The sequence below is a fragment of the Ursus maritimus genome, unplaced genomic scaffold (genome assembly GCF_017311325.1).
Source record: "Ursus maritimus isolate PB19 unplaced genomic scaffold, ASM1731132v1 scaffold_30, whole genome shotgun sequence".
In the NCBI taxonomy this organism is placed as follows: domain Eukaryota; kingdom Metazoa; phylum Chordata; class Mammalia; order Carnivora; family Ursidae; genus Ursus; species Ursus maritimus.
The window spans coordinates 8,741,377-8,762,381 of record NW_024425564.1 but is presented as its reverse complement, the minus strand read 5'-3'; the positions used below and the strand labels follow the sequence as shown (position 1 = coordinate 8,762,381).

The window sequence follows — 21,005 nt, the reverse complement described above, 5'->3', positions numbered from 1 at the left end:
CATATTTTTCAACAGACTAATCACAGTTGTGTTAAAATATTAATCTACTGACTTCATGATATGGGTTATCTAGGGATCTCTTTCTATTGGTCTTTTTTTTTTTTTAATCTTGATTACTGATTATATGGTCTTGCCTCTTTTCATGTCTAGTAATTTTTATTGTATATTTGACTTTGTGTAAATGCACAATAAAGGCATTAGATGGTGTGATTTTCCACCAAAGGGGTTTCTCATGATATCCTTTAAGTAGATGAGTTCTTTTCCTCCTACTTTACTATCTTCTACCCCAACATACAAGTGCAACAAGCATATCAATTCTTTCATTTTGCTAAACTCCTCTAAGTTTTCCCTTCTGCTCACTCTATTTTATCCTCTTAACCAAGAACTTACTCCCGAATAATGTTCATCTTTAGGTTTTCTTTAGAATAAACTAAAATCCAATATAGGGGGTAATAAGTATAGTACAAATGTAATAGGATTGCAAATAAAAAGCTGCTGGAACCCAGAAAAAAATATAGCCAAAAAAACAAAGAGCAATAAGAGGATCTTCCAGGAAGCATATTTCAACTAGCCTTCATGATTTTAGTATTATATTTAATAGAATGAACATTCCCATCTGAAAGAATATCATAAGCAAGGAGACATATAGTTAGGAAAAATCACCGTTATCAAAGATCTACTTTATGTCAGGGACAATGCTAAATATTTAATATTTCTTACCTTATTTAACTTTCACAGAAACTCTTCAAATTAATTTTTCTCCCCAGTGATAGTGAGTGAGGTTTCTAGTTTTTAAGCCTGTATCAATTTTTCTGAGCTGGAGTTTGAGCCATTCTCTCTCTGTTCTTCTTCCCCTTTATTCTAAGTGATTTTCCAGAGATGATTCAGTTTGTCATCCTCTTCAAAGGAAAATGTGTAGCTTAACGCATTTGAAGTGTAAAATAAACACAAACTCTTGTAGATGGAAATGGAAGCTGGTCCAGAACCAACATTAATACTAAGGAATATATGTGTATTTCCATAGGCAATAGTAAGGGTCACTTCGGGGCTTTAAGCACTGACATGATAAGAACTATATTTCAGAAATGCTCCTTTTGTTGCAAAGTGAAAAATAATTTTAAGGAGGGAGACTCTAGAGAGTCTTGTAACAGATCAGGTAAGAGTTAATGACTTACGGGCTGGGCCCAGAGAAGTAGAAAGGGAAAAGAAGACCAAGGGGTGAAAGAAGGCTGATATGGGTAGTCTTTTCTTTTTTTTTTTTTTTAAGATTTTATTTATTTATTTGACAGAGAGAGAGACAGCCAGCGAGAGGGGGAACACAAGCAGGGGGAGTGGGAGAGGAAGAAGCAGGCTCCCAGCAGAGGAGCCTGATGTGGGGCTCGATCCCAGAACGCCGGGATCACGCCCTGAGCCAAAGGCAGACGCTTAACCGCTGTGCCACCCAGGTGCCCCTGATATGGGTAGTCTTAAAAAAACTTGTGGAATATGTGCATTCAGGGAAAGAGATGGGTCAGGAAAACTGCGATGTTTTAAGACTCGGTGACTGGACAAATCACAATGAGGCAAAAACCAAGAAAAGCAGACTTGGGAAATGAAGTTCGAAGAAGTGATGGACACTTGACATCAAATTTTGTGAACGTGTGTGATAAACGTTTTCTGAATAATCTGTTGTTTACTTGCACAAAAGCTACAGTGATGATAAATTAGATTCAGTTACAGTAAGAGATTTGTTTAAAGGTAATTGTGTTTGATGGGGGCACCTGGCTGGTCAGTCGGAAGAGCACGAGACTCTTGATCTCGGGGTGATGAGTTTGAGCCCCGTGTTGGGTGTAGAGATTACTTTAAAAAAAGGTACTTGTGTCTGATGGAAATGACACAGACTTACAGACTTCTTTCCATGGGGTCGCATTACGACGTGTTACATCGTACGACAATATGCTGGGAGCCTCTCTCGCAGTCACTTAGAACCTTGCATTGTATTATTTTATCTCACAGAAAAGGGCTTTCCTTAACTATAACATTCCCGTCAGTTACAGATTCAAGTGTATTTGTAATAGTTAAGGGTAGTGATGGGCCAGGTGTGAGGAAAAGGGGTAGCAGCGAGGTGGCAAAAAAAATTTAAAGGTTGGGTCTAAAATGTCCTCTTTGGCTAACAATTTCACATCCCTCATGGAGTTAAGTGCCCTATGAAGACCTCGCCTCTATTTCTCAGAGGGACTCATTACCTCGGGTAGGAAATTCTCGACAGCATCAAATTCTCTAGCTACTTCTCCCCAGTTTCTGTGAGAAAATCTTTGGCTGAGATGGGGGTACAAACTAACAACTCCATCGAGGAATAAGAAGCAACTCTCAGGGGGATGGCTCGTCTGACTGTGCCAAGAAGTTCGCTCAAATACAGAATTAATATTGATTTGGTTTGATGGCTCTTCTAGGTATTTCAGTATTTGTTGACAGAAAAAATCATTGTATGTCATTATAAATTAATGGAGATGATAATGCTATCTTATAAATTAATGGAGATGATAATGCTATCATTTCTAGCTCATATTCTACCAGTATAAGTAGTGGTATTAAGATTATACTATCTGATGGGAAGCCTGGGTGGCTCAGTACATTAAGGGTCTGCCTTCAGCTCAAGTCATGATCCCAGGGTCCTGGGATCGAGTCCCACATCGGGCTCCCTGCTCTGCTGGAGGCCTGCTTCTTCCTCTCCCACTCCCCCTGCTGGTGTTCCCTCTCTCACTGTCTCACTCTCTGTCAAATAAATAAATAAAATAAAAAAAAATCTTTTATAAAGGATTATACTATATGACTTTAATGACGTTTATATTTAAAACACAGTGTTTGACATGGTGATGGCCAGTTACGTTCTGTTTCTACCTGGCAGAGTGTCACTGAAGTTAGTCGGCCATAAGATATTAATACTAATGGTTATTAAAAATCGAAGTGATATTTAGATGTACAAGGCACATTGATACATAGTATATCATGTGCATCAACTAAAATCTCTTCCTTTGAAGTCTTTTACAGCTAAATACAGAAAATGAGCTTTCGAAATGCAGTTGTTGCTGTATTGTTCACCGTATGGCTGTCAGGCAAGGGATCTGGGATGGCACGTGCATGCTATTATTTTTTGTCTTTTTTAAAAACCAAAACCTGTTAAGTCTAATGACTCCGGTGAAGTCATTTGTCAGTCAGATAGACGGTAACTTTCTTGAGATAATTTTAATAGTTTTACACTAAACTAGGCAAATTGAGATGAAGTTATTTTTAATATTTTTGGTCTTTTTTTGTTTCTGTGTTAATTTTACATGTCAAAAACTGTCTCTTTTTTATCTTTCTCTTGATCCATCTGTCTTTGGGGGGCAGCAAAGCAAGGTTAATTGAGCAATGGCAAAGTGATAGTACAAAGGTCCCAAGGAGGGCAGGGACCCAGAGGGTTGTCCTTGGTAGATCTGTCTTAAACAGAAAATATATAAGTTAAGTTGTATTATTACGGACTTTATAATTGCACAGAAAGTTAATCTTGAATAAACAAAATGGCAAAGGACTGTGAGTAGCACCTCTCTACACTGCATGCACTAAGAAAGTAGCAGGGGACACATATCACAAAAGTAAACTGAGGCACAAGTAGACCCTGGCATCTCTTTTCACTGACTCTAGGTTCCTTTCTTTCCTTTTTTTTTTTTAAGATTTTTTATTTATTTATTTGACAGAGAGAAAGAGACAGCCAGCGAGAGAGGAAACACAGGAAGGGGGAGTGGGAGAGGAAGAAGCAGGCTCCCAGGGGGGGAGCCTGATGTGGGGCTCAAGCCGAAGGCAAACGCTTAACGACTGAGCCACCCAGGCGCCCCTAGGTTCCTTTCTGAATTGAGTGTGAATTAGCCACTCCCTGGGCCTTCGTGTTTATCATCACTTGATGAGACCCAGCAAGGAAGATCTGGTGCCCCCTCTCCGTCTGTCTCTTGGGTGAATCTGGTGTGCGGGGGGCGGGGTGGGTGGATAGGGGTGTTGAGAAGAGTGGTGTTTCCCCTGAGACCATATGTTCTCCCAAATCTTGTTAGAGATAATTAGTTAAGGGAATTTTTGTAAGAGGAAGTTTAACTCCATAGGGTGAGACCGAGGAGGAAGTATCCAATCCTATATCAACTCTGAAACCTATAAGAAGTTCTTTCTTTTCGAACTTGAATCCTTTGATCTTCAAGTGGCCCCACACTGAGTGTGCACCGGAGACACCTGGCTTCCTTCGCTGCTCCTTGTCTGATTTCCGATCTGAGGGGGAGGGGAATGTGGATGCTGAGGGCCCTCAGGTGGCATAACCACTGTGTGCTCATCCCCATCCTCTCTTCGTCTATCCAGATTCACTGCTGCTTGGGTCTTGCCTCTTTATCTCCTCTTTCCTGTAGATTTCCAAAATGTCATCTTTCTTTCCTTCTCACTTTCACTCTGGTCATCCCACTTGGACTTCCAAGTGAAGTCCCAAGAAAGACAAGGAACCGTGGACGTGGCATTTTTGACGCCGCAGTCGAATTTGGTAAGTTAATGATCCTGTGCAGGAAGAAATGTGACCTTGGCCTCCAGACAGTCATCTGGGTTTCTTTCGCCTTAGACAACAGCTGAATCACACGCAACTCGACTTACTATGCCAATATTCACAGCATAAATGTCTGTGTATTTTATGTACACAGGCTTGATCCAATTTTAAAGATTGTCGTTTAATATCACTCAGTCTTTGAGGAAGCTGGAGAGAGTTTTGAACTCAATAATGGAGTTTTTACCCCCAAAATGAATTTAAGAAGTAGTGGGATCTACTGAATTGGAAAATCTTAAGACTAAAAATACTAATATGGTCCTGCATGGCATGGGTGTCTATTGAATAATGAGCTCTCTGTGCTTGTGAGTGTTAAACAGTAACACAGATTTTAAACTCCAAATGGAGAGTCAATGAAAGAATTTTCTAAAATGCTCTTTAGGGTTTCTGCCCTGTGCATTTATCTCCTGTTCCGTTTGTCACAGAACGAGCAGCTTGTCTAGCTGTGAAGTGCCAACACTTCTCTTAACCCCAAGATGTGATCATTCATTCCTCCAAACAATATAAGCAATAAATCCGCATTCTGACTTGTTAGAGACAAATTATAGATCAGTTGATATTGGGGCATTATTCGGTTCAATTTTTTAAATCTTGTGAAATTGAAATTATCTGGTCAAGGATCCAGAAGTCATAGAGGATGTACAAAATCATCTTGTTTCCCATAACAATGGAAACTTACTTAAATGCAACTAGTGATAAATTGCATCACACCATTAAATAATTAATGCGTATAGCTCTTGGGAGAAAACGATCATGGCTGTGTGTTTAGAAGGCATTCTATTAGGTTTAAATAAGCACAGGCACACTCACATACCAGGTAAAAGAATAATCATTTGTATATACACATATGTTCTTTCTTGACTATTATATGTTTTTTAGATTTCCATGTTACAGGAAGTGGAGGAAAAGCCCTCAGTGCTGACTGAACTCAGTGGTTCTAAGTATTGGTTGTCAGCCTTCTAATCAGTGGATTGTGTATCCACGTCCATGTTACCCTATCCGTTCGCGACCACCAGAGATGCTCGTGGCAGCCTCTGGAGTGGTGACCTTGACAATCCTGCAACTTCCAGTAACTGTCAGTGTTTTAGTGTACAAAATCTTGAAGCTGTTGGGAGCACATGCCAACTTTGATTTCATTATGACAAGGCATTCTTAGAGCAGTGGAGCTCTGTTTTGTGCCCTCATGCATCTGCGAGATATAATGAGTCACAACTCCAACACTTCTCAGTACAACTGCTTAGGAAAATGTGCAAAAGTGTTAGAATGAGACTTTGCCTTGCTTAGCTTACATTATACAACACGCTCACCCTAAGACACGAAACCACTGCCAAATAAGTGAAAGTGTGCTAGAAGACATGCCGTCTTTAAGTTCTACGGGATCCTAAGAGACACATAAATAAAAAAGTCAGTGTAGGCTTCCTGGAAGGAGAGCTGTTTGAGAGAACAAAGTGTGAATGAGAGGAGAGGAGAGGCTATCAAGAGAACATTGGGTATTAGCTCCATTGGGGATTGAGTTCTGGCAATTGTTTTCTTCTTTCTCATCCTTACAGGAAAGTACTGAGAGCTTCAGAGAAGTTGCCCAATCCCGGAGTTAAAATACACCATGGTGATATAAAACATCATTTTACCACAGAGGTTGAGGATAGGGCTGGGTAGAGGAGCGGAAGATATGCTAGGGTCGTGCTCCAGTGAATACAAAGAACGGAATCAGAGGTGTAGCTATAAACAGTAACCAGGTCATCTTCTTCCTAAGATTTTGCTTGATCACCTGTACCCTCCTGAGTTTGGGTAGGACTCTAGGTTTCCCAGTATTGATGAGACACTGTGAAGAATGAGGTTTCACCTGACAGCAAGCCTGGTTCTCTGATGCAGAGATATAAGCCACTTTTCTTACCCATGGTTTGCATACTGTGCTTCCCCATTAAAAAAAAAAAAGCAAAAGTGGATCGATTTATTTCCTTGTAAAATAATGAGCTTTTGAAATAATGAGCTGTGAAACTGAAAATAATCATGCAAATTGTTTGTAAATAATCACAGCCCTGAATCTGAAAAACCCCAAATACTGTGCTCTTCACGTCAAATAATGACTTAATACTTACTTGAAATCCCAAGTCAGGCATCCGGTATTTCTAAAGGTGTTTCCATTCCACCATTTTACCAGTCATTTCATTTTGAGGGAGTATATCTATACTCTGTTTGTTTGAGTGTGCGTGTGTGAGCAGGAGTGGGGGGAGTGGGGAGTGGGGGTCAGGGAGGGGCAGAGGGAAAGGAAGAAAATGAAGCAGGCTCCGCACTCGGGGAGGAGCCCGCGGACCCGTGGCTCCATCTCGCAACCCTGAGCTCAAGAGCTGAGCCAAAACCGAGAGTCAGACGCTTAACTGACTGAGCCACCCAGGCGCCCTTCTACACTCTTCAAAGGTGCTCCTCTTTCTCCTAACAGGTAATATGTGGCCAGAGGTGATGGAGAAGGGCAACACAAGCTCTTTCGAGGGCTTCATCCTGGTGGGCTTCTCTGACCGTCCCCACCTAGAGCTGATCCTCTTCGTGGTCGTCCTCACTTTCTACCTGCTGACTCTTCTTGGCAACATGACCGTCATCCTGCTTTCCGCCCTGGATTCCCGGCTGCACACACCCATGTATTTCTTTTTGGCCAACCTCTCATTCCTGGACATGTGTTTCACCACGGGCTCCATCCCCCAGTTGCTCTACAACCTGTGGGGCCCGGATAAGACCATCAGCTATCTGGGCTGTGCGGTCCAGCTCTACTTCGTGCTGGCTCTGGGAGGGGTGGAGTGCGTGCTCCTGGCTGTGATGGCCTACGACCGCTACGCGGCGGTGTGCAGACCGCTGCGCTACACCGAGGTCATGCACCCGCGCCTCTGCGGGCAGCTGGCTTCCGTGGCGTGGCTGAGCGGCTTCGGCAATTCTCTCATCATGGCACCGCAGACGTTGATGCTACCGCGCTGCGGGCACCGGCGGGTGGACCACTTCCTCTGCGAGATGCCGGCGCTGATTGGCATGGCCTGTGTAGACACCGTGAGCCTCGAGGCACTGGCGTTCGCCTTGGCGATCTTTATCATCCTGGCGCCACTCCTTCTCATCCTCCTCTCTTACGGCCACATTGCACGAGCCGTGTTTGGGATCAAGTCGGCCGCCGGGCGAAGGAAAGCCTTCAGCACGTGCAGCTCCCACCTGCTGGTCGTCTCGCTCTTCTACGGCACCATCATTTACATGTACCTCCAGCCGGCGAGCGCTTACTCCCAGGACCAGGGCAAGTTCCTCACTCTCTTCTACACGATCGTCACTCCCGGCGTTAACCCCCTGATCTACACCCTGAGAAACAAGGAAGTTAAAGGAGCCGTGAGGAAGGTGCTAGGGAAGGGGGGTGCAGAGGGATAGCGAAAGTTTGGGGATTGTCTTTTGACCCATCCTCTGTATACACTGTTAGACGGAGCAAATAAAGGACTATTCTGACGCCGCAGACTGAAGAGGCGCTCAACGAGAGGGGGAGCTCAGGGGTTTAGCAAGGTTGAGAAAATGCAACGTTCCGAGTCCACACTCACCTGCACCCTCTCAGGTCCCCTCAAGCCAAGCACCGATCGCTAGGAGGGATCCAATTCGGGACCAAACAGTGATCTATGCTTGCAAAATACCAGCCATGAAAAGTAGCCGCCAGCCATTCTTGTACCCATGCCGGCTTCTATCACGATGACTTGTACTCAGTAAGTCCTCAGCATACATGAAAAGAATATGTTAGGAAGTGAAAAAAAAAGTATTTTTTTTTTCTAGAAAGTTCACATGCACTTTTATAGTGCCAAATTTCCAAATGCGAGGCAAACTAAATCATTCCATTGTCTAGCTCTTAGTATCTCCAACACCACAATGCGGGTCCACAGTGCAGCTCTTGCGTATTTTCAATCATTGATATAACTGAGTTTAGTGATTTTTATGTTTGACCTTCTGAGGCAAAAGTGAATGAAGAAGGTTATGTAGCAAGACCATGAGGTATTTGCTTTATACGGAAGACAGAGTTTCTTGTTAATATTCAGTACTTGTTTGTACTTTATTTGTGACAAAAAAAAAAAAAGAAAAGCTAAAAGGTGTTTTTTTTTTTTTGGTTTTCTCTTTTGATTACAGTAACATATACACAATGTCACGTTTACCATTTTACCATTTCCTAAGGGTATCATCAGTGGCATTAATACAGCCATCGCCACCATCTACCCGCAGAACTTTTTCCCTTCCCAAACTGAAACTCGGTGTCCATTAGCAATAACTCCTCATTCTCCCCTCCCCCCAGCCCCTGGAAACGCCATCCCACTTCCAGTCTCTATGACTGACAAAGGTCTTCTTGCTTAAACTGTTTGAAGTTTATTAACCTCCACTTTCCCATCTGTCATCAGGATAATCTTGGACAGAGGCAGGGAGGAATGACACGAATCCTGGGGAACTTTTGGAATCTTTGTGATGGGGTGTTCTCTGGATGTTGATTTCTTCACATTTATACCCATGACTGCAGTCCCTCGCCAGTCATAATGGAAGTTGATTGGAACAGTCCGTATTAGATGAATGAATCCTAAAGGCAGGCAGGTATCTTCAGACCTCAAATATTACCAATTGGATCCCATCTCATAACCTGGGAAAACATATGTTATGTTAAAATTTCTGTGAATAAGGACTTTGAGTTTTGGTTATAGACAATATTCTGTTATTCCCATAAGAAGGTGGAATAATTAGAATATAGTCGATTTTTCCTACTTTATGAATTAAGTAAAAGGTGATATTGAGCCATGATGATGTTCATTAAGGGCATTATTAGTGCAGCTGAAGTATAGAATTGGAGACCCATGACTTGGCATTTTCCATTTCTTGCACTGAAAAACAACTTATAATATGTGTCCTACTGATGCAAAAATATGCTGTGCACTTCTAAGTAAATAAAAATCCTTTTAGAATCAATCTCTAGTGAAAAAATGATTATAATAATTTTTATATAATTTCTATACTGTTCCGATATGCATTATTTTAGAATCAATAACATCTTGGAGTGGGGGCAGGGGATCAAGAGAGAGTATAAATCTCTATAGAAATAGCAATTTTGGAAGCATCCTATGGAATTTCCAACTAATTCTTTTAAAAATTTCCCTTTCCCTCCACAACGGTTAAGTTTCATTACACTCTACAAGCGCTCTTGTAGGTAATACGGAATGATGAGTATCAGATCTCAGGGGGAGGAAAGGTCACTGTGTCCTTAACAGCATTATGATGGCCCAGCACCACCTGTTACTCAATTTATGAAGTAGTTTATAAAGTTTCCTTAGTTGACTTACTTAGACGTACAGTGAAAGAATCAAATATATTCTACCTGTCCCACCATCTCATGGGAATAACAGAATAGCCCTCATAATAAAAAATAGCAGAAATACTTCATTTTTATCCTGTATGGATTCTTCCTTTCACTAATTAGTGCTTCATCCTGACGGACAGACCGTGTACACAGAGCAGACGGAGGTTTCGATGGAAATGAGCATCAGGATTCAATTCCCCACGTGCGGCTGTAGACCCTTAGCCACAGAGCTTAATCTTTCTCCAAAGAAACAAATATTACATGTACGCCCATACGTGCGTGTTTGTGTTTAAACCCTCTGTGATCTTACGTTAGGAGCTATGAGATGATAGCTCGATATATGCTTATCAGTCAGATTCTCAGATCATTTTCCATCTTGTTGTCTTGATGGGTGGTCCAGGGACCCTGAAGACAACCTTAACCTATTTTGTATTTTGTGTATGTTCACATTTTTCCCTCCCATTCACCTGTTCAGCAAGTGTGTGTTGTGCCAGGCAATGGTCTGGCTACTGGAACAAAACACACGAAAAATCCCCACGGCATTGAGCTTGTAACGCACCCATGTCTGAAACCTCATGACGATGGTAACATTTGTGAGTGTTAGGAAGACAAGCCTTACAGGGACAGGAGCCGGGAAACACGGCAGGGCTGCAGTTTTAAGTGGGGAGGCTCGGGGAAGAGCTTGGAAGATACGTTTCAGCAAAGACGCTGTGGAGACAGGGAAGCAGATGTGCGGGTCTCTGGGGGAGAGGGAGCAGCAGGAACAGCATTTAGGTCGGGAAGGTGAGGAGGAAGCAGAGAAAGGGCTGAGCAGGGAGTGGGAGGGTCATCAAGAGCACTCGTGACCCTGGAAGGAAAGAACAGAAAGTGTTTCCAGAGGGATGAGTGGTCAACTCTCTAACATCCAGCAAATGGCCACGTGGGATTAGGGATGATAAGTGACCCACAGATTTGGTGATGCGGGTCTCCCGGACAAACCTGCAAAGAGCTATTTTGGGGGAGCGATGGCCTGGGCTCCTGGTTGGACTGCATGAGGGAGACAAAGGTGAAAATGTGAAGTGCAAGCAGTGAGCACAGTCAAAACCTCCGAGAAGTCAAACGATGAAGAGAAACAGAGAAATGGGCGTTCATAGTAGGGATGAAAGATTTATTACATGACCAGCATTATTTTTGAAACGAGAGGAATTACAACAAGTCTATAAACCAGGGAAGGGAATGATCCAGCAGTCCAATGAAAATTCAGGAAAGAGAAAATTGCAACAGTGGTGACCTTGAGTAGGTGGGGGGGAACAGGATCCGGTTCACGAGGGGACAGTCGGGCTTGAAATGGGAGCAAGAGTTCACAGCTGTAGGAGGGACCGCAAAGTACGTGAGCACAGACGCTGTGGGTCAGGTGGCTTTGCGCAGGGGGCTTGTGCGTGTTCTCTTCTGAGTGCTGCGGTTTCAGCCTGAAATAGGAAGAAGGCATCACAACCTTATTATGAATGCTGCAAGCATGTAAACCAATAGAAGAAACTACCACTTAGATACCTGAAAGGAATATCTTAGGGGACTTGCTGCAATTTAATTTTTGTCTCTTTGACATAAGATAACTGTTCACTGCCTGTTTGTCCTACCCTTTGTTTATCGTTTTAGCTGGAACATTCTTTCCTGCCTTTCCTAACTCACTCTTGTTATCATTTTTCTCCTCTATATTAAATAATATGGAATATGTGAAAAATACATAGCAGGCTTTCACAAGAATTTTCTGAGTTTTTTTTTTTTTAAGTAAATATCACCTTTTAAATGCTCAGTTAAAAATTCACTTCTCCAAGAAAACTTCCCTTATTAAGCCCCTCGTGAAAATTCTCAGTGCTCGGTGGCTCCCGACACAGGCAGTTCTTCCTGGGATGAGGCACTGAGGGATCCAGCCCACACCAGTGTCACCAGAACATCCCCGTGCACCTGTCCTGTTCTCATACCGAGTAATTGATTAAACGGTCTGAAATTAATACACTAAATTATAGCATTCCAGGAGCTCTTTCCTTACCAAAAAAAAAAAAAAAAAAAAGAGAGAGAGAGAAAGAGAGAGAGAGAGAGACAGAGACAGAGAGAGACAGAGAGAACTATGCCAATAAGCAGTCCTCTGGGAAGAAAAGGTGGGGAGGGAGACGGACACTAGCCAAGAAAGGAAATTAAATTTAAGTGAACCAGAGTGTGCATTTCATAGTTTATTTCTTGTTTCCTAACAGATTCCGGGACCTTCGGGAAGTTTCACTCCTCTGAGCCTGTTTCCACAGCCACAAACTGAAGATACAGTGTAGCTATTTGAGGACTCTGCGAGTGCAGTGAGCACCCATCCACGCTACTCCTGTTAGCAGTCAACTGAGCTTTCCCGCTATTCCTCGGCCCCCCTTAACTAGGTATTACCCTTAATTTTCCACTCTAAGGACTACTGAAAATTTTTAGTTTATTTACCTTGGCCTATTCTGTAAATGAAAGATTTGTTTTTATTCAGATTTTCCTACTGGTTTAGCCCTCCATTTTCTTTTAAAAATATTATTTTCTTGTGGCGCCTGGGTGGCTTAGTCAGTTAAGCGTCCGACTCTTGGTTTCCGCTCAGGTCCTGATCTCAGGGTCCTGGGACTGAGCCCCACGACCGGCTCCGAGCTCAGCATGAGTCTGTTGGAGATTCTCTCTGTTCCTCTCTCTCTCTAAAATAAATAAATAAGATCTTTAAAAAATTTAAAAATTTTAAAATATTGTATTAAAATAAAATACTATTTTCTTTATTTAAATTACTTAACTATTATAAGAACTTGTGGGGAAAAAAAAAAAAGAAAATCCTACTTACAAGCTTTATTTTCCGCCAAAGAATCTCACCCTCATGCCCATTCTTACTTTCAGAAGTAAACACTGTTTTTAGTTTGGGGAGTTTAAAATATTATGCAGTATTTTTGGTGGATTAAATCTTAATTTTTTTCCTTTCCTGTTTTACTTGATGCCCCTTCGTTCTTCACAGAAAGAAGGAATTCTCATTCTCCTGTATCCCATACGAAGTATGATACATAAAAGTATCTCTAGAGCATTTTAGCCATTGTTTTCTCTCGTTAAGAACATGTTAGCGCTGTTTTTCTTGCATCTGCCTCTTCTCACTCAGCGATATCTCAGGCAGATACTTCTGGTGCAGATTAATTATTACTCCATTCTCTATCGAGGGACTAAGTTTTTTCTCCATCTTTGGCTACTACAAACATTGCAACAATAGAAGTTCTTGTTCCTATGCCTTTATATACTGATAATTTTATTTCATCGGGTAGATTTCCATGAATAATATGGCTAGGTAGATAAATATATATGTATTTTCAATATTTATTTCTAAAAATCTAGTGATAGTTTACATTTCTACCCATAATTTGTGAGAGTAGCCTTTTCCCTTGAGCAAGATTAGGAATAGGAGTTCCTGCTGGTTACACTTTTTTTTTTTTCAATCCAGTAAGTGACTTATTATTACTTCAACATATTTCTCTGATTGGGAATTTAAAGACTTCTAGCATAGATTTGCTATTCTGAGTTGTATGTTCAAATTAATTGGTATTTTTTCTATTGTGTTATTTTTATGTTTTCATGGGCTTTGTACATTTTTTGTAAGTACTAAACTTTTCATAATTATAAATATATTTTAATAATGTGTCTACTCTCATAACTATATTTTAATACTTAATGTGTCTTCTCATCTGCAAAATTGATATGAAGCTACTTAGTAGAACATATGAAAACAAATCCTGGACAGAAGGGAGCACAGAAAACGACAAATCATTTTTCTAAATCTTGCAAAAACAAATCTACAAAACCATACTAAACAGAGGGAGAGCTTCCTCACTAAGCCTAGAAATGCAAAAATCTCTTCTTAGTTTCAAGTTTTTATTTAAACTCCGGTTAGTTAACATACAGCGTAATATTAGTTGTAGGTGAAAAAACCATATTAGTTTCAGGTGTAGGATTTGGTGATTCATCACTTAGGTACAACAGCCAGTACAAAAATCTATGAAAGAAAAGATAGAAATATTTGGGTAGATGATAAATAAACTGCATTATGTAAATCAAGGCAATAAAAGCATGTCTGTGGTAGATTAATTGGAAGTCTGTTTTATTATATAGAAATTGATCTCAGAATTTCAGAGCAAATGGACAGTGTTCTTTTCCAGGTGGCTTCACAGAACTTATTTAATAGCTCACAAGAGGAAATGAATTCCCAGTCAGATGGCACAAAACTCGTCCTATCTGATAAGGTATTTTCGTCCCTATTGTCATTCCTTTTCATCTTGGAAAAAGCTAAGGAGACAGTCTCCAGAGAAAGGGTGATGGTGGAGGAAATCCAAGCTAAAAATGGAGCTGGCTTCCCTGAGCTCTCCCTCTCTGCCCGTTAGCTCTCAGGGTCAATTACCATACAGCGCAGAATCGGGTTGCCTTCCCTTAAAAATCAGAGCACACACCAGAGTGATTTAATAAAGACAATTCCCTGTCCTCATTTACGTGGCAAATCTGGAAGGGAGAATTCTGAGAATAGCAGTTAAAGACTTAATACTTTGCACTGAGATGCCAGAAAAACACGTTCTGGTTGTCTGCAATATTTTATTCCTATTTTTATATTTTCTGCGTTAATCCCAAATGAAGATCTCATAATTTGCACTGGAAAAGGGGCACAAGGGCTTGGACAAACTTCGTCACATCCACTTCACAATTGAAAGGTTTATAAAGCGCTTGGTTGGCGAGCTCCTACTTGGGTTTATTTGAATTCAAAGCTTTTGGGACAAGTGCTCACACACGTCATCCTATCTCCAACGCTTAATATAGAGGTATGTAGAACACTTTTCTGAAAATTATTTTATAAAACATGCTGAAATGTGGGTGTTCTGTGAACTCATCTATGGATTTTATTATTATAGCTCAGAAGTCTGACTAAGCCTCCGTCTCTTCCTTCCGTTTATTTGCTGATGGTGCTACTTTGCAGGTGTTTGTTACCTCTACGGGAAATGAAAACTTCGGAGCAGACAGTCCTTGGTTCTAAGCCTTGGTCTGCTGTGTAGGAGCTCAGGAAAAGAACTCTGAGCTTCCTAATTTGTGTTTCTCCGAGTCAATCTTTCATAAAAGGAGAAGGGAGAGGGGAATGAACAGCCTTCCTCTCTATTCTAACCCAAACTGCCATATTTTGTGAATAAATTACTATTTATCCTCACACTCCGGGAGCAAGGCAGAAGTTCTGTGTGCTACTTAAAAGCTTTTTGTACGCTCACAGAGGCATGGTAACTTGAGGAAACTTAGACCCCAACAATTTCTATGTTACATGGAGAACAGAAAATGCCCGTGTTACAAATTAAATTGCTTTCCAGAACCACTGAGTAGGCCACCAGTTGTGCAGGGACTTTGTGGCAGGATCGGAATGACAACTCTTGTCAGATTTCTTGTCTTTTTTTTTTTTAAAGATTTATTTTAGACATGATGAGGTTGTGGAATATTGGTGAGGATGGGAGAACATTTCCCCCAAAATGAGCAAAGCAGAAATGCGAATTAGGGGCACCACAATCTCCGGAGCACTTCTGTTCTGCTGCGCGACCCTCTGGCTCACCGTCCTTACCCCCTCCTGCCCTCTCCAGGATTTTACTCCCCCCCCCCCACCCCGCCAAACTCGTGTCCTTACTGCTGGGAACGATGGAGGGACCTTGTCCGTGACAGTACACACCAACCAGTGCCTTCTATCGATGATAACAGAAACACATTTATTACTTTTGTAATGACTGAACCTCAGAGGGAAAGGGTGAGAAGTTCATTGAACTCCCCCCTCTGCTATCGTCCTCAGTGATGGCCTCTGGGCGAGGCAGTTTGGGGCTGAGTCCGGGAGAGAAATGCGAGATGGACAGCTGGTCAGGGAAGACCATCCGTCCGGACCGGAGGAGAAAACACCTGCAGGGCTCTGCGTGAGACACGTCCTGAAGAGACAGACATGCAGTCTTCAGTCTCATACGCAGGGAGACCTTCCGACTGGTCATCGCAACAGGAGCACTTCTGAGAATAGAGGGGCGCTCTTAGCCATCCTGCTGGACGGAAGCCTCAGCAACGGCCCTCAGTCCCCAAGGGCATAAGCTCTCCTTAATCACAGGGACCCGAGGTCACTGTTTCAGCACTCGAGTAACTCGAGGAAACTGGGACGTTGTGAAATCTCTATGGATTCTATTTACCCTGCTTTTCAGAATTCCTAGAATCACCGACAACTTTTTTTTTTTTGCGAGTGAAGTGCCCAGTGTCCCCATACTCCAGCCTTTAGAAAATCTTCATATGGAGCCTGAATTCAGACTCAGTTTTAAGGATCTATTAATAGATAAAAGATTACATTCATTTAAGATTATTTTATGCTATTAAAGTCTAAAGCAATGTTGATCCTTACAGTTAAACTCAGAGTACAAGTGAGACATTTAAAGTTATTATATAATACACAATAACTTTTATTAATAAAAGGTTACTAATATACTTGTTTACTAAAAATTAGAACGAGCAGGAGTAAAGGTAAATATTAAAGTCCGCTTTACTCTCTCTCCATCCTCACTGGCCAGCGGTAACAATTTTCAACACTTCTGCATACTTCCAGGACATTTTTATACATACGTGTTTACTAACAGAGATAATATCATACCGTCATACGCAAGCAAACACATGAAGTATGCTAAATGCATGTTCAGACACTTGTCTTTTCCCCTGAGAATTTGAGCTTTTTTGCACATTCATATCTTTATCTGAATTTATATGTGTCTCACACCTCATTTTACTGACAGCTGCATAGCAGCAGCAACTTTCCGAGTGACTCTAAAAGACTTCCCTACCACTCTGTAGCGAGAGCTACAGGCACGGGCGAAATTAGAGCATAAATTAATAATTCAAAAATCATGATCCTATCATTAAATTCACATGTCTAAACCAATAAAATAATAATAATAGAGGGCAGCGTGGTGAGGAAGCCGACTCTGGGACGGACGCAGCCCCAGCCGGTGGCCAGAGCGAGGGGCGGGCTCTCAGCAGGCTGCCCAGCGAACACCGGGAGCTCCCGCCTCCCTGCGGTACCCGGTTCCCGCCGCTGTGCGCCCCGCGCCGGCATCTGCCGTCCGTGGGGCATCACAGGGTACATCACAGCTGAGAGTCACTGTTGCATCTGCTGTTAGGTGGGCGGTATTAGAGTTGTGGAGGGACCAGAAGGTAAATTGTCAACTCACAGGGTCATTTTCGATGGGTGGACCTAGGACGCTTCAAGGTCGAGCAATCGCAGGCAGCTTCCTCTCTGAACATCTCAGAGGCCCGAGGTCACTACAGTCCGTTTCCTTTACACTCACGCCGCCACACCAGAAAGGCATTATTATACCCATTTTCTAGACGGGGAGCCTGACATTCAAGAGAATCAGAAACACTCCCAGCATGATATAACCGATGGCTTTATTTAGCAGAGACTTGAACCCAGGCTTGTCTGGCTCCAAACTCCATGTTATGAATATCTTTTTATTCTGATTCTGTGAGGTCTTAAGAGGGATTATTATTATTATTATTATTATTATTATTATTATTATTATATATGTCTGATGACTTGCTAGAACGTACCTACGTAGTTTTGGGGGTGGTCTGAATAATTTTAACTGTTTCAGATGATAAGGTAATCTCCATGGTCTTGAGGAAAAATTAGAACGAAAAGGTAGGATGGCAGGAATTACAACTGAATCATTCTAAAAATAGCTATTGAAGAGGAAAGTAGTGCAAACAAAGATTAACGAAATGACCAAAAAAACTAAAGAACACATTTTATGAAAGTTGTTTAAATCAGGTATTTACTTCTTAAATTTTGGCTTTCTTTTTCTTTTTTTTAAACCAGTCTCCATACCTGTGGAGCCCAATGCACTGGGCTTGAACTCACAACCCTGAGATCAAGACCTGAACTGAGATCAAGAGTCAGACGTTTAACGACTGAACCACCCAGGTCCTGCTGGGCCTTCATTTTTGAAGTGCTGATACAGATCTAGAAAGATTAAATTGTAGAAATACCGAAGTAATTATGGATATTTCCAACTATGTATTTTTCATATCACAAGCAATCTTCATTCTGTAAATATCTTCAAACAGGTAGTAAAGTGATTACAAATAATTGAAATAGTAAATATGTGTTCATTGATTTCCTGAATTTTTGTGTTTCAGGGAACAAAGACCTGAAGCACTGATGAAGAGCCAGGTGAACGAGAGCGTCCCACAGGAGTTCATCCTCCTCGGTTTCTCGGATCGACCATGGCTGGAGCCCCCGCTCTTTGTGGTCTTCCTGGTTTCCTATATCTTGACTATCTTTGGCAATCTGACAATAATTCTTGTGTCTCAGCTGGACCCCAAACTCCACACCCCCATGTACTTCTTTCTTAGCAATCTGTCCCTGCTGGACCTTTGCTACACCACAAGCACGGTCCCGCAGATGCTGGTAAACACCTGCAGCGGCAGGAAGGGGATCAGTTATGGCGGCTGTGTGGCCCAGCTCTTCATGTTCCTGGCCTTGGGCTCCACTGAATGTCTTCTCTTGGCCGTCATGTCCTTTGATAGGTTCGTAGCTATCTGCCGGCCTCTCCGCTACTCAGTTATCATGCACCGAAGGCTGTGCCTCCAGCTGGCAGCCGCGTCCTGGCTTGCTGGTTTTGGCAACTCCGTGTGGTTGTCTACCCTGACCCTCCAGCTGCCGCTGTGTGGCCGCCGGGAAGTAGATCACTTCTTCTGCGAAGTCCCTGCTCTGCTCAAGTTGTCCTGCGTAGACACAACAGCAAACGAGGCTGAACTGTTCTTTGTCAGTGTGCTGTTCCATCTGATACCCCTGACGCTCATCCTTATCTCGTATGCTTTCATTGCCCAAGCGGTGTTGAGAATCCGGTCAGCCGAGGGCCGGCGCAAGGCGTTTGGCACGTGTGGCTCCCATCTGATCGTGGTGTCCCTGTTCTATGGCACTGCTATCTCCATGTACCTGCAGCCACCCTCCCCTGCCTCCAAGGACCGGGGAAAGATGGTGTCCCTCTTCTATGGGATCATCGCACCCATGCTGAACCCCCTGATCTACACACTTAGGAATAAAGAGGTAAAGGAGGCCTTTAAAAGATTAGTTGCAAGAGTCTTAGCCAAGAAATAAAGGATATGCAAATGGTCAGCTTCGTAAGCACTTACATGTACTTGGCTTACTAACTTACTTCTCTTCAAGTTGCCCCATTTTCATCCTTCCAGCACAGGACCTATTGTGATGATCTCCCTCAAATAAAATGTCGTTGACGGAAAGCTGCCATAGGTCTGTTGCCTCCACACGGTCATGGAACAAGTGCCCGGAACCAGGCTTCCCGTTGACCGGAAAGTGTGTGACTTCAACATCTTCAAACTTTACATCGATGTTTGTGTCATTTGCTGAACTTAGGCCTGAGAATGTGGTAAAAGCCAGAAATCCTGGCTCTGGTAATATCACAAGTATACACATAATTAAAGGAAGTTTACTGAAACCCTGAAAAACACCACTTTAAAGTTGGATCTGAGGTTTACGACCCTAGCTTTACATTTTCACTGCCAGTCCCACATCAGCATGATAATAAAAATCACAGTCATCTTTCTTCTAGAATTGCACCCAGATATCTGTTCTCTTGCCATGTCCCTGTACTCATGTTTTCCTCCTAAATGAAAGCATCCCTTTATATTTCCTTTATAGGCCAAATCCTAGTCATTATTGGGCCTAGCTAATTTTCACTTCTCTGAAATCTTTTTTCATAATTCTCCCCATTATCGATACTATTATTAGCTCTTAAACCCCAAAACACTTTAAAATGGCACGCTCTGTTGTGATTTCCAATGACTCCTTGTTTCACACACTGGGCTTGCACAAGCACCATCTCCTTGCATGTTCGTCTTCTTGAGAGAACACAGAGCGGACCTGCAGTCCGTCCTGCCTCCAGAAGCTCATCAGCGAGCTAGGCCCGTAGCTCACCCTATCCGTTGGGTTTTTCGGTGTTGAGTGACTCATTCACGGTATAGTTATTTAATTGTGTTGCTTTTCTCCCTGGTTTCTTCTACCAATACATTACACATATAAGGAATACAGTAACTGAAAAATACATTTGCCATGTTTCTCCTTAAAACCTGCAGTAACACCATGTGTTTTCGCTATCATGCTGACGAGAGACATAAACCTGATGTGCCAAGTTCCAATTTCAGCTCTCTCTTTCCTATTAGAAATAAGTATCATTAAAAGAGTAAATGAAGCAAAATACTAAGAGTATATGGAAAATATAATACCCTCCTCAGTGAAAAATAATTCATTGCTAAAGGTCCTAATAAATGTTATATTAAGTAACGAGAAGCAAATGTGTGTTTTGAGGCCAATGTCAGTGAAACTTGATAAATTATGAGGACATAGAAAAGAAATAAAAAATTGAAATAGTTTTTAATTTTAAATGAAGGATTACTTGATTCATGTTATACTGGTAGATTTGATTTTATCCTGGCATATAATTTTATACTGATAGAAAATGATTTACAGGGAAAATCTATAAGCTATTATAAGTTACATTGTGATTATTAAAATATATAAATCCTTTATGTGTATTCATTTAGAATAGAGATTCATTTAGAATAAGACATACAAACTAACTTCATCTCACTTTTTTTTTGCAAGTCTGAGAAATTAATTTTTGTACCAAACATTTTTAAGGAAAATGTATTTTGGTGTTTTTGGTTTGTTTTCTTTTTTATTTGAGTATGGTTGATGTAATACACATTGTTACATTAGTTTCGGTGTACCACTCAGTGATTTGGCAGGTGTATACGTTATGCCATGTTCACTGTAATGTGGCTGCTGTTACATGCTCTGACAGCATCATTGACTGCGTTCCTTATGCTTGGCTTTTTATTCCTGTGACTTCCTCCGTCCATAACTGGAGGCCTGTTTCTCCCTCTCCCCTTCTCCATTTTGCCCAACCCCAGCCTCTCCCCTCTGGCAACCAGCAGTTTGTTCTCTCTATTTATAGTTCTGATTCTGCTTTT

The 21,005-nt window shown here is 41.9% G+C and overlaps 2 protein-coding genes across 2 annotated transcripts; both read left to right on the top strand.

Annotated features, from left to right (window-relative positions):
• Positions 1 to 7,036: 7,036 nt before the first annotated feature.
• Positions 7,037 to 7,990, top strand: LOC103665207 (putative olfactory receptor 2W6). Its single transcript, XM_008693100.1, has one exon. The coding sequence runs from the start codon at positions 7,037 to 7,039 to the stop codon at positions 7,988 to 7,990; it is 954 nt and encodes a 317-aa protein (XP_008691322.1).
• A 7,840-nt stretch (positions 7,991 to 15,830) lies between these two features.
• LOC103665105 (olfactory receptor 2B6-like) lies at positions 15,831 to 19,113 on the top strand. The gene is made up of 2 exons (XM_008693025.2): positions 15,831 to 15,895; positions 18,150 to 19,113. The coding sequence occupies exons 1-2, from the start codon at positions 15,831 to 15,833 to the stop codon at positions 19,111 to 19,113; spliced, it is 1,029 nt and encodes a 342-aa protein (XP_008691247.2).
• Positions 19,114 to 21,005: the final 1,892 nt, after the last annotated feature.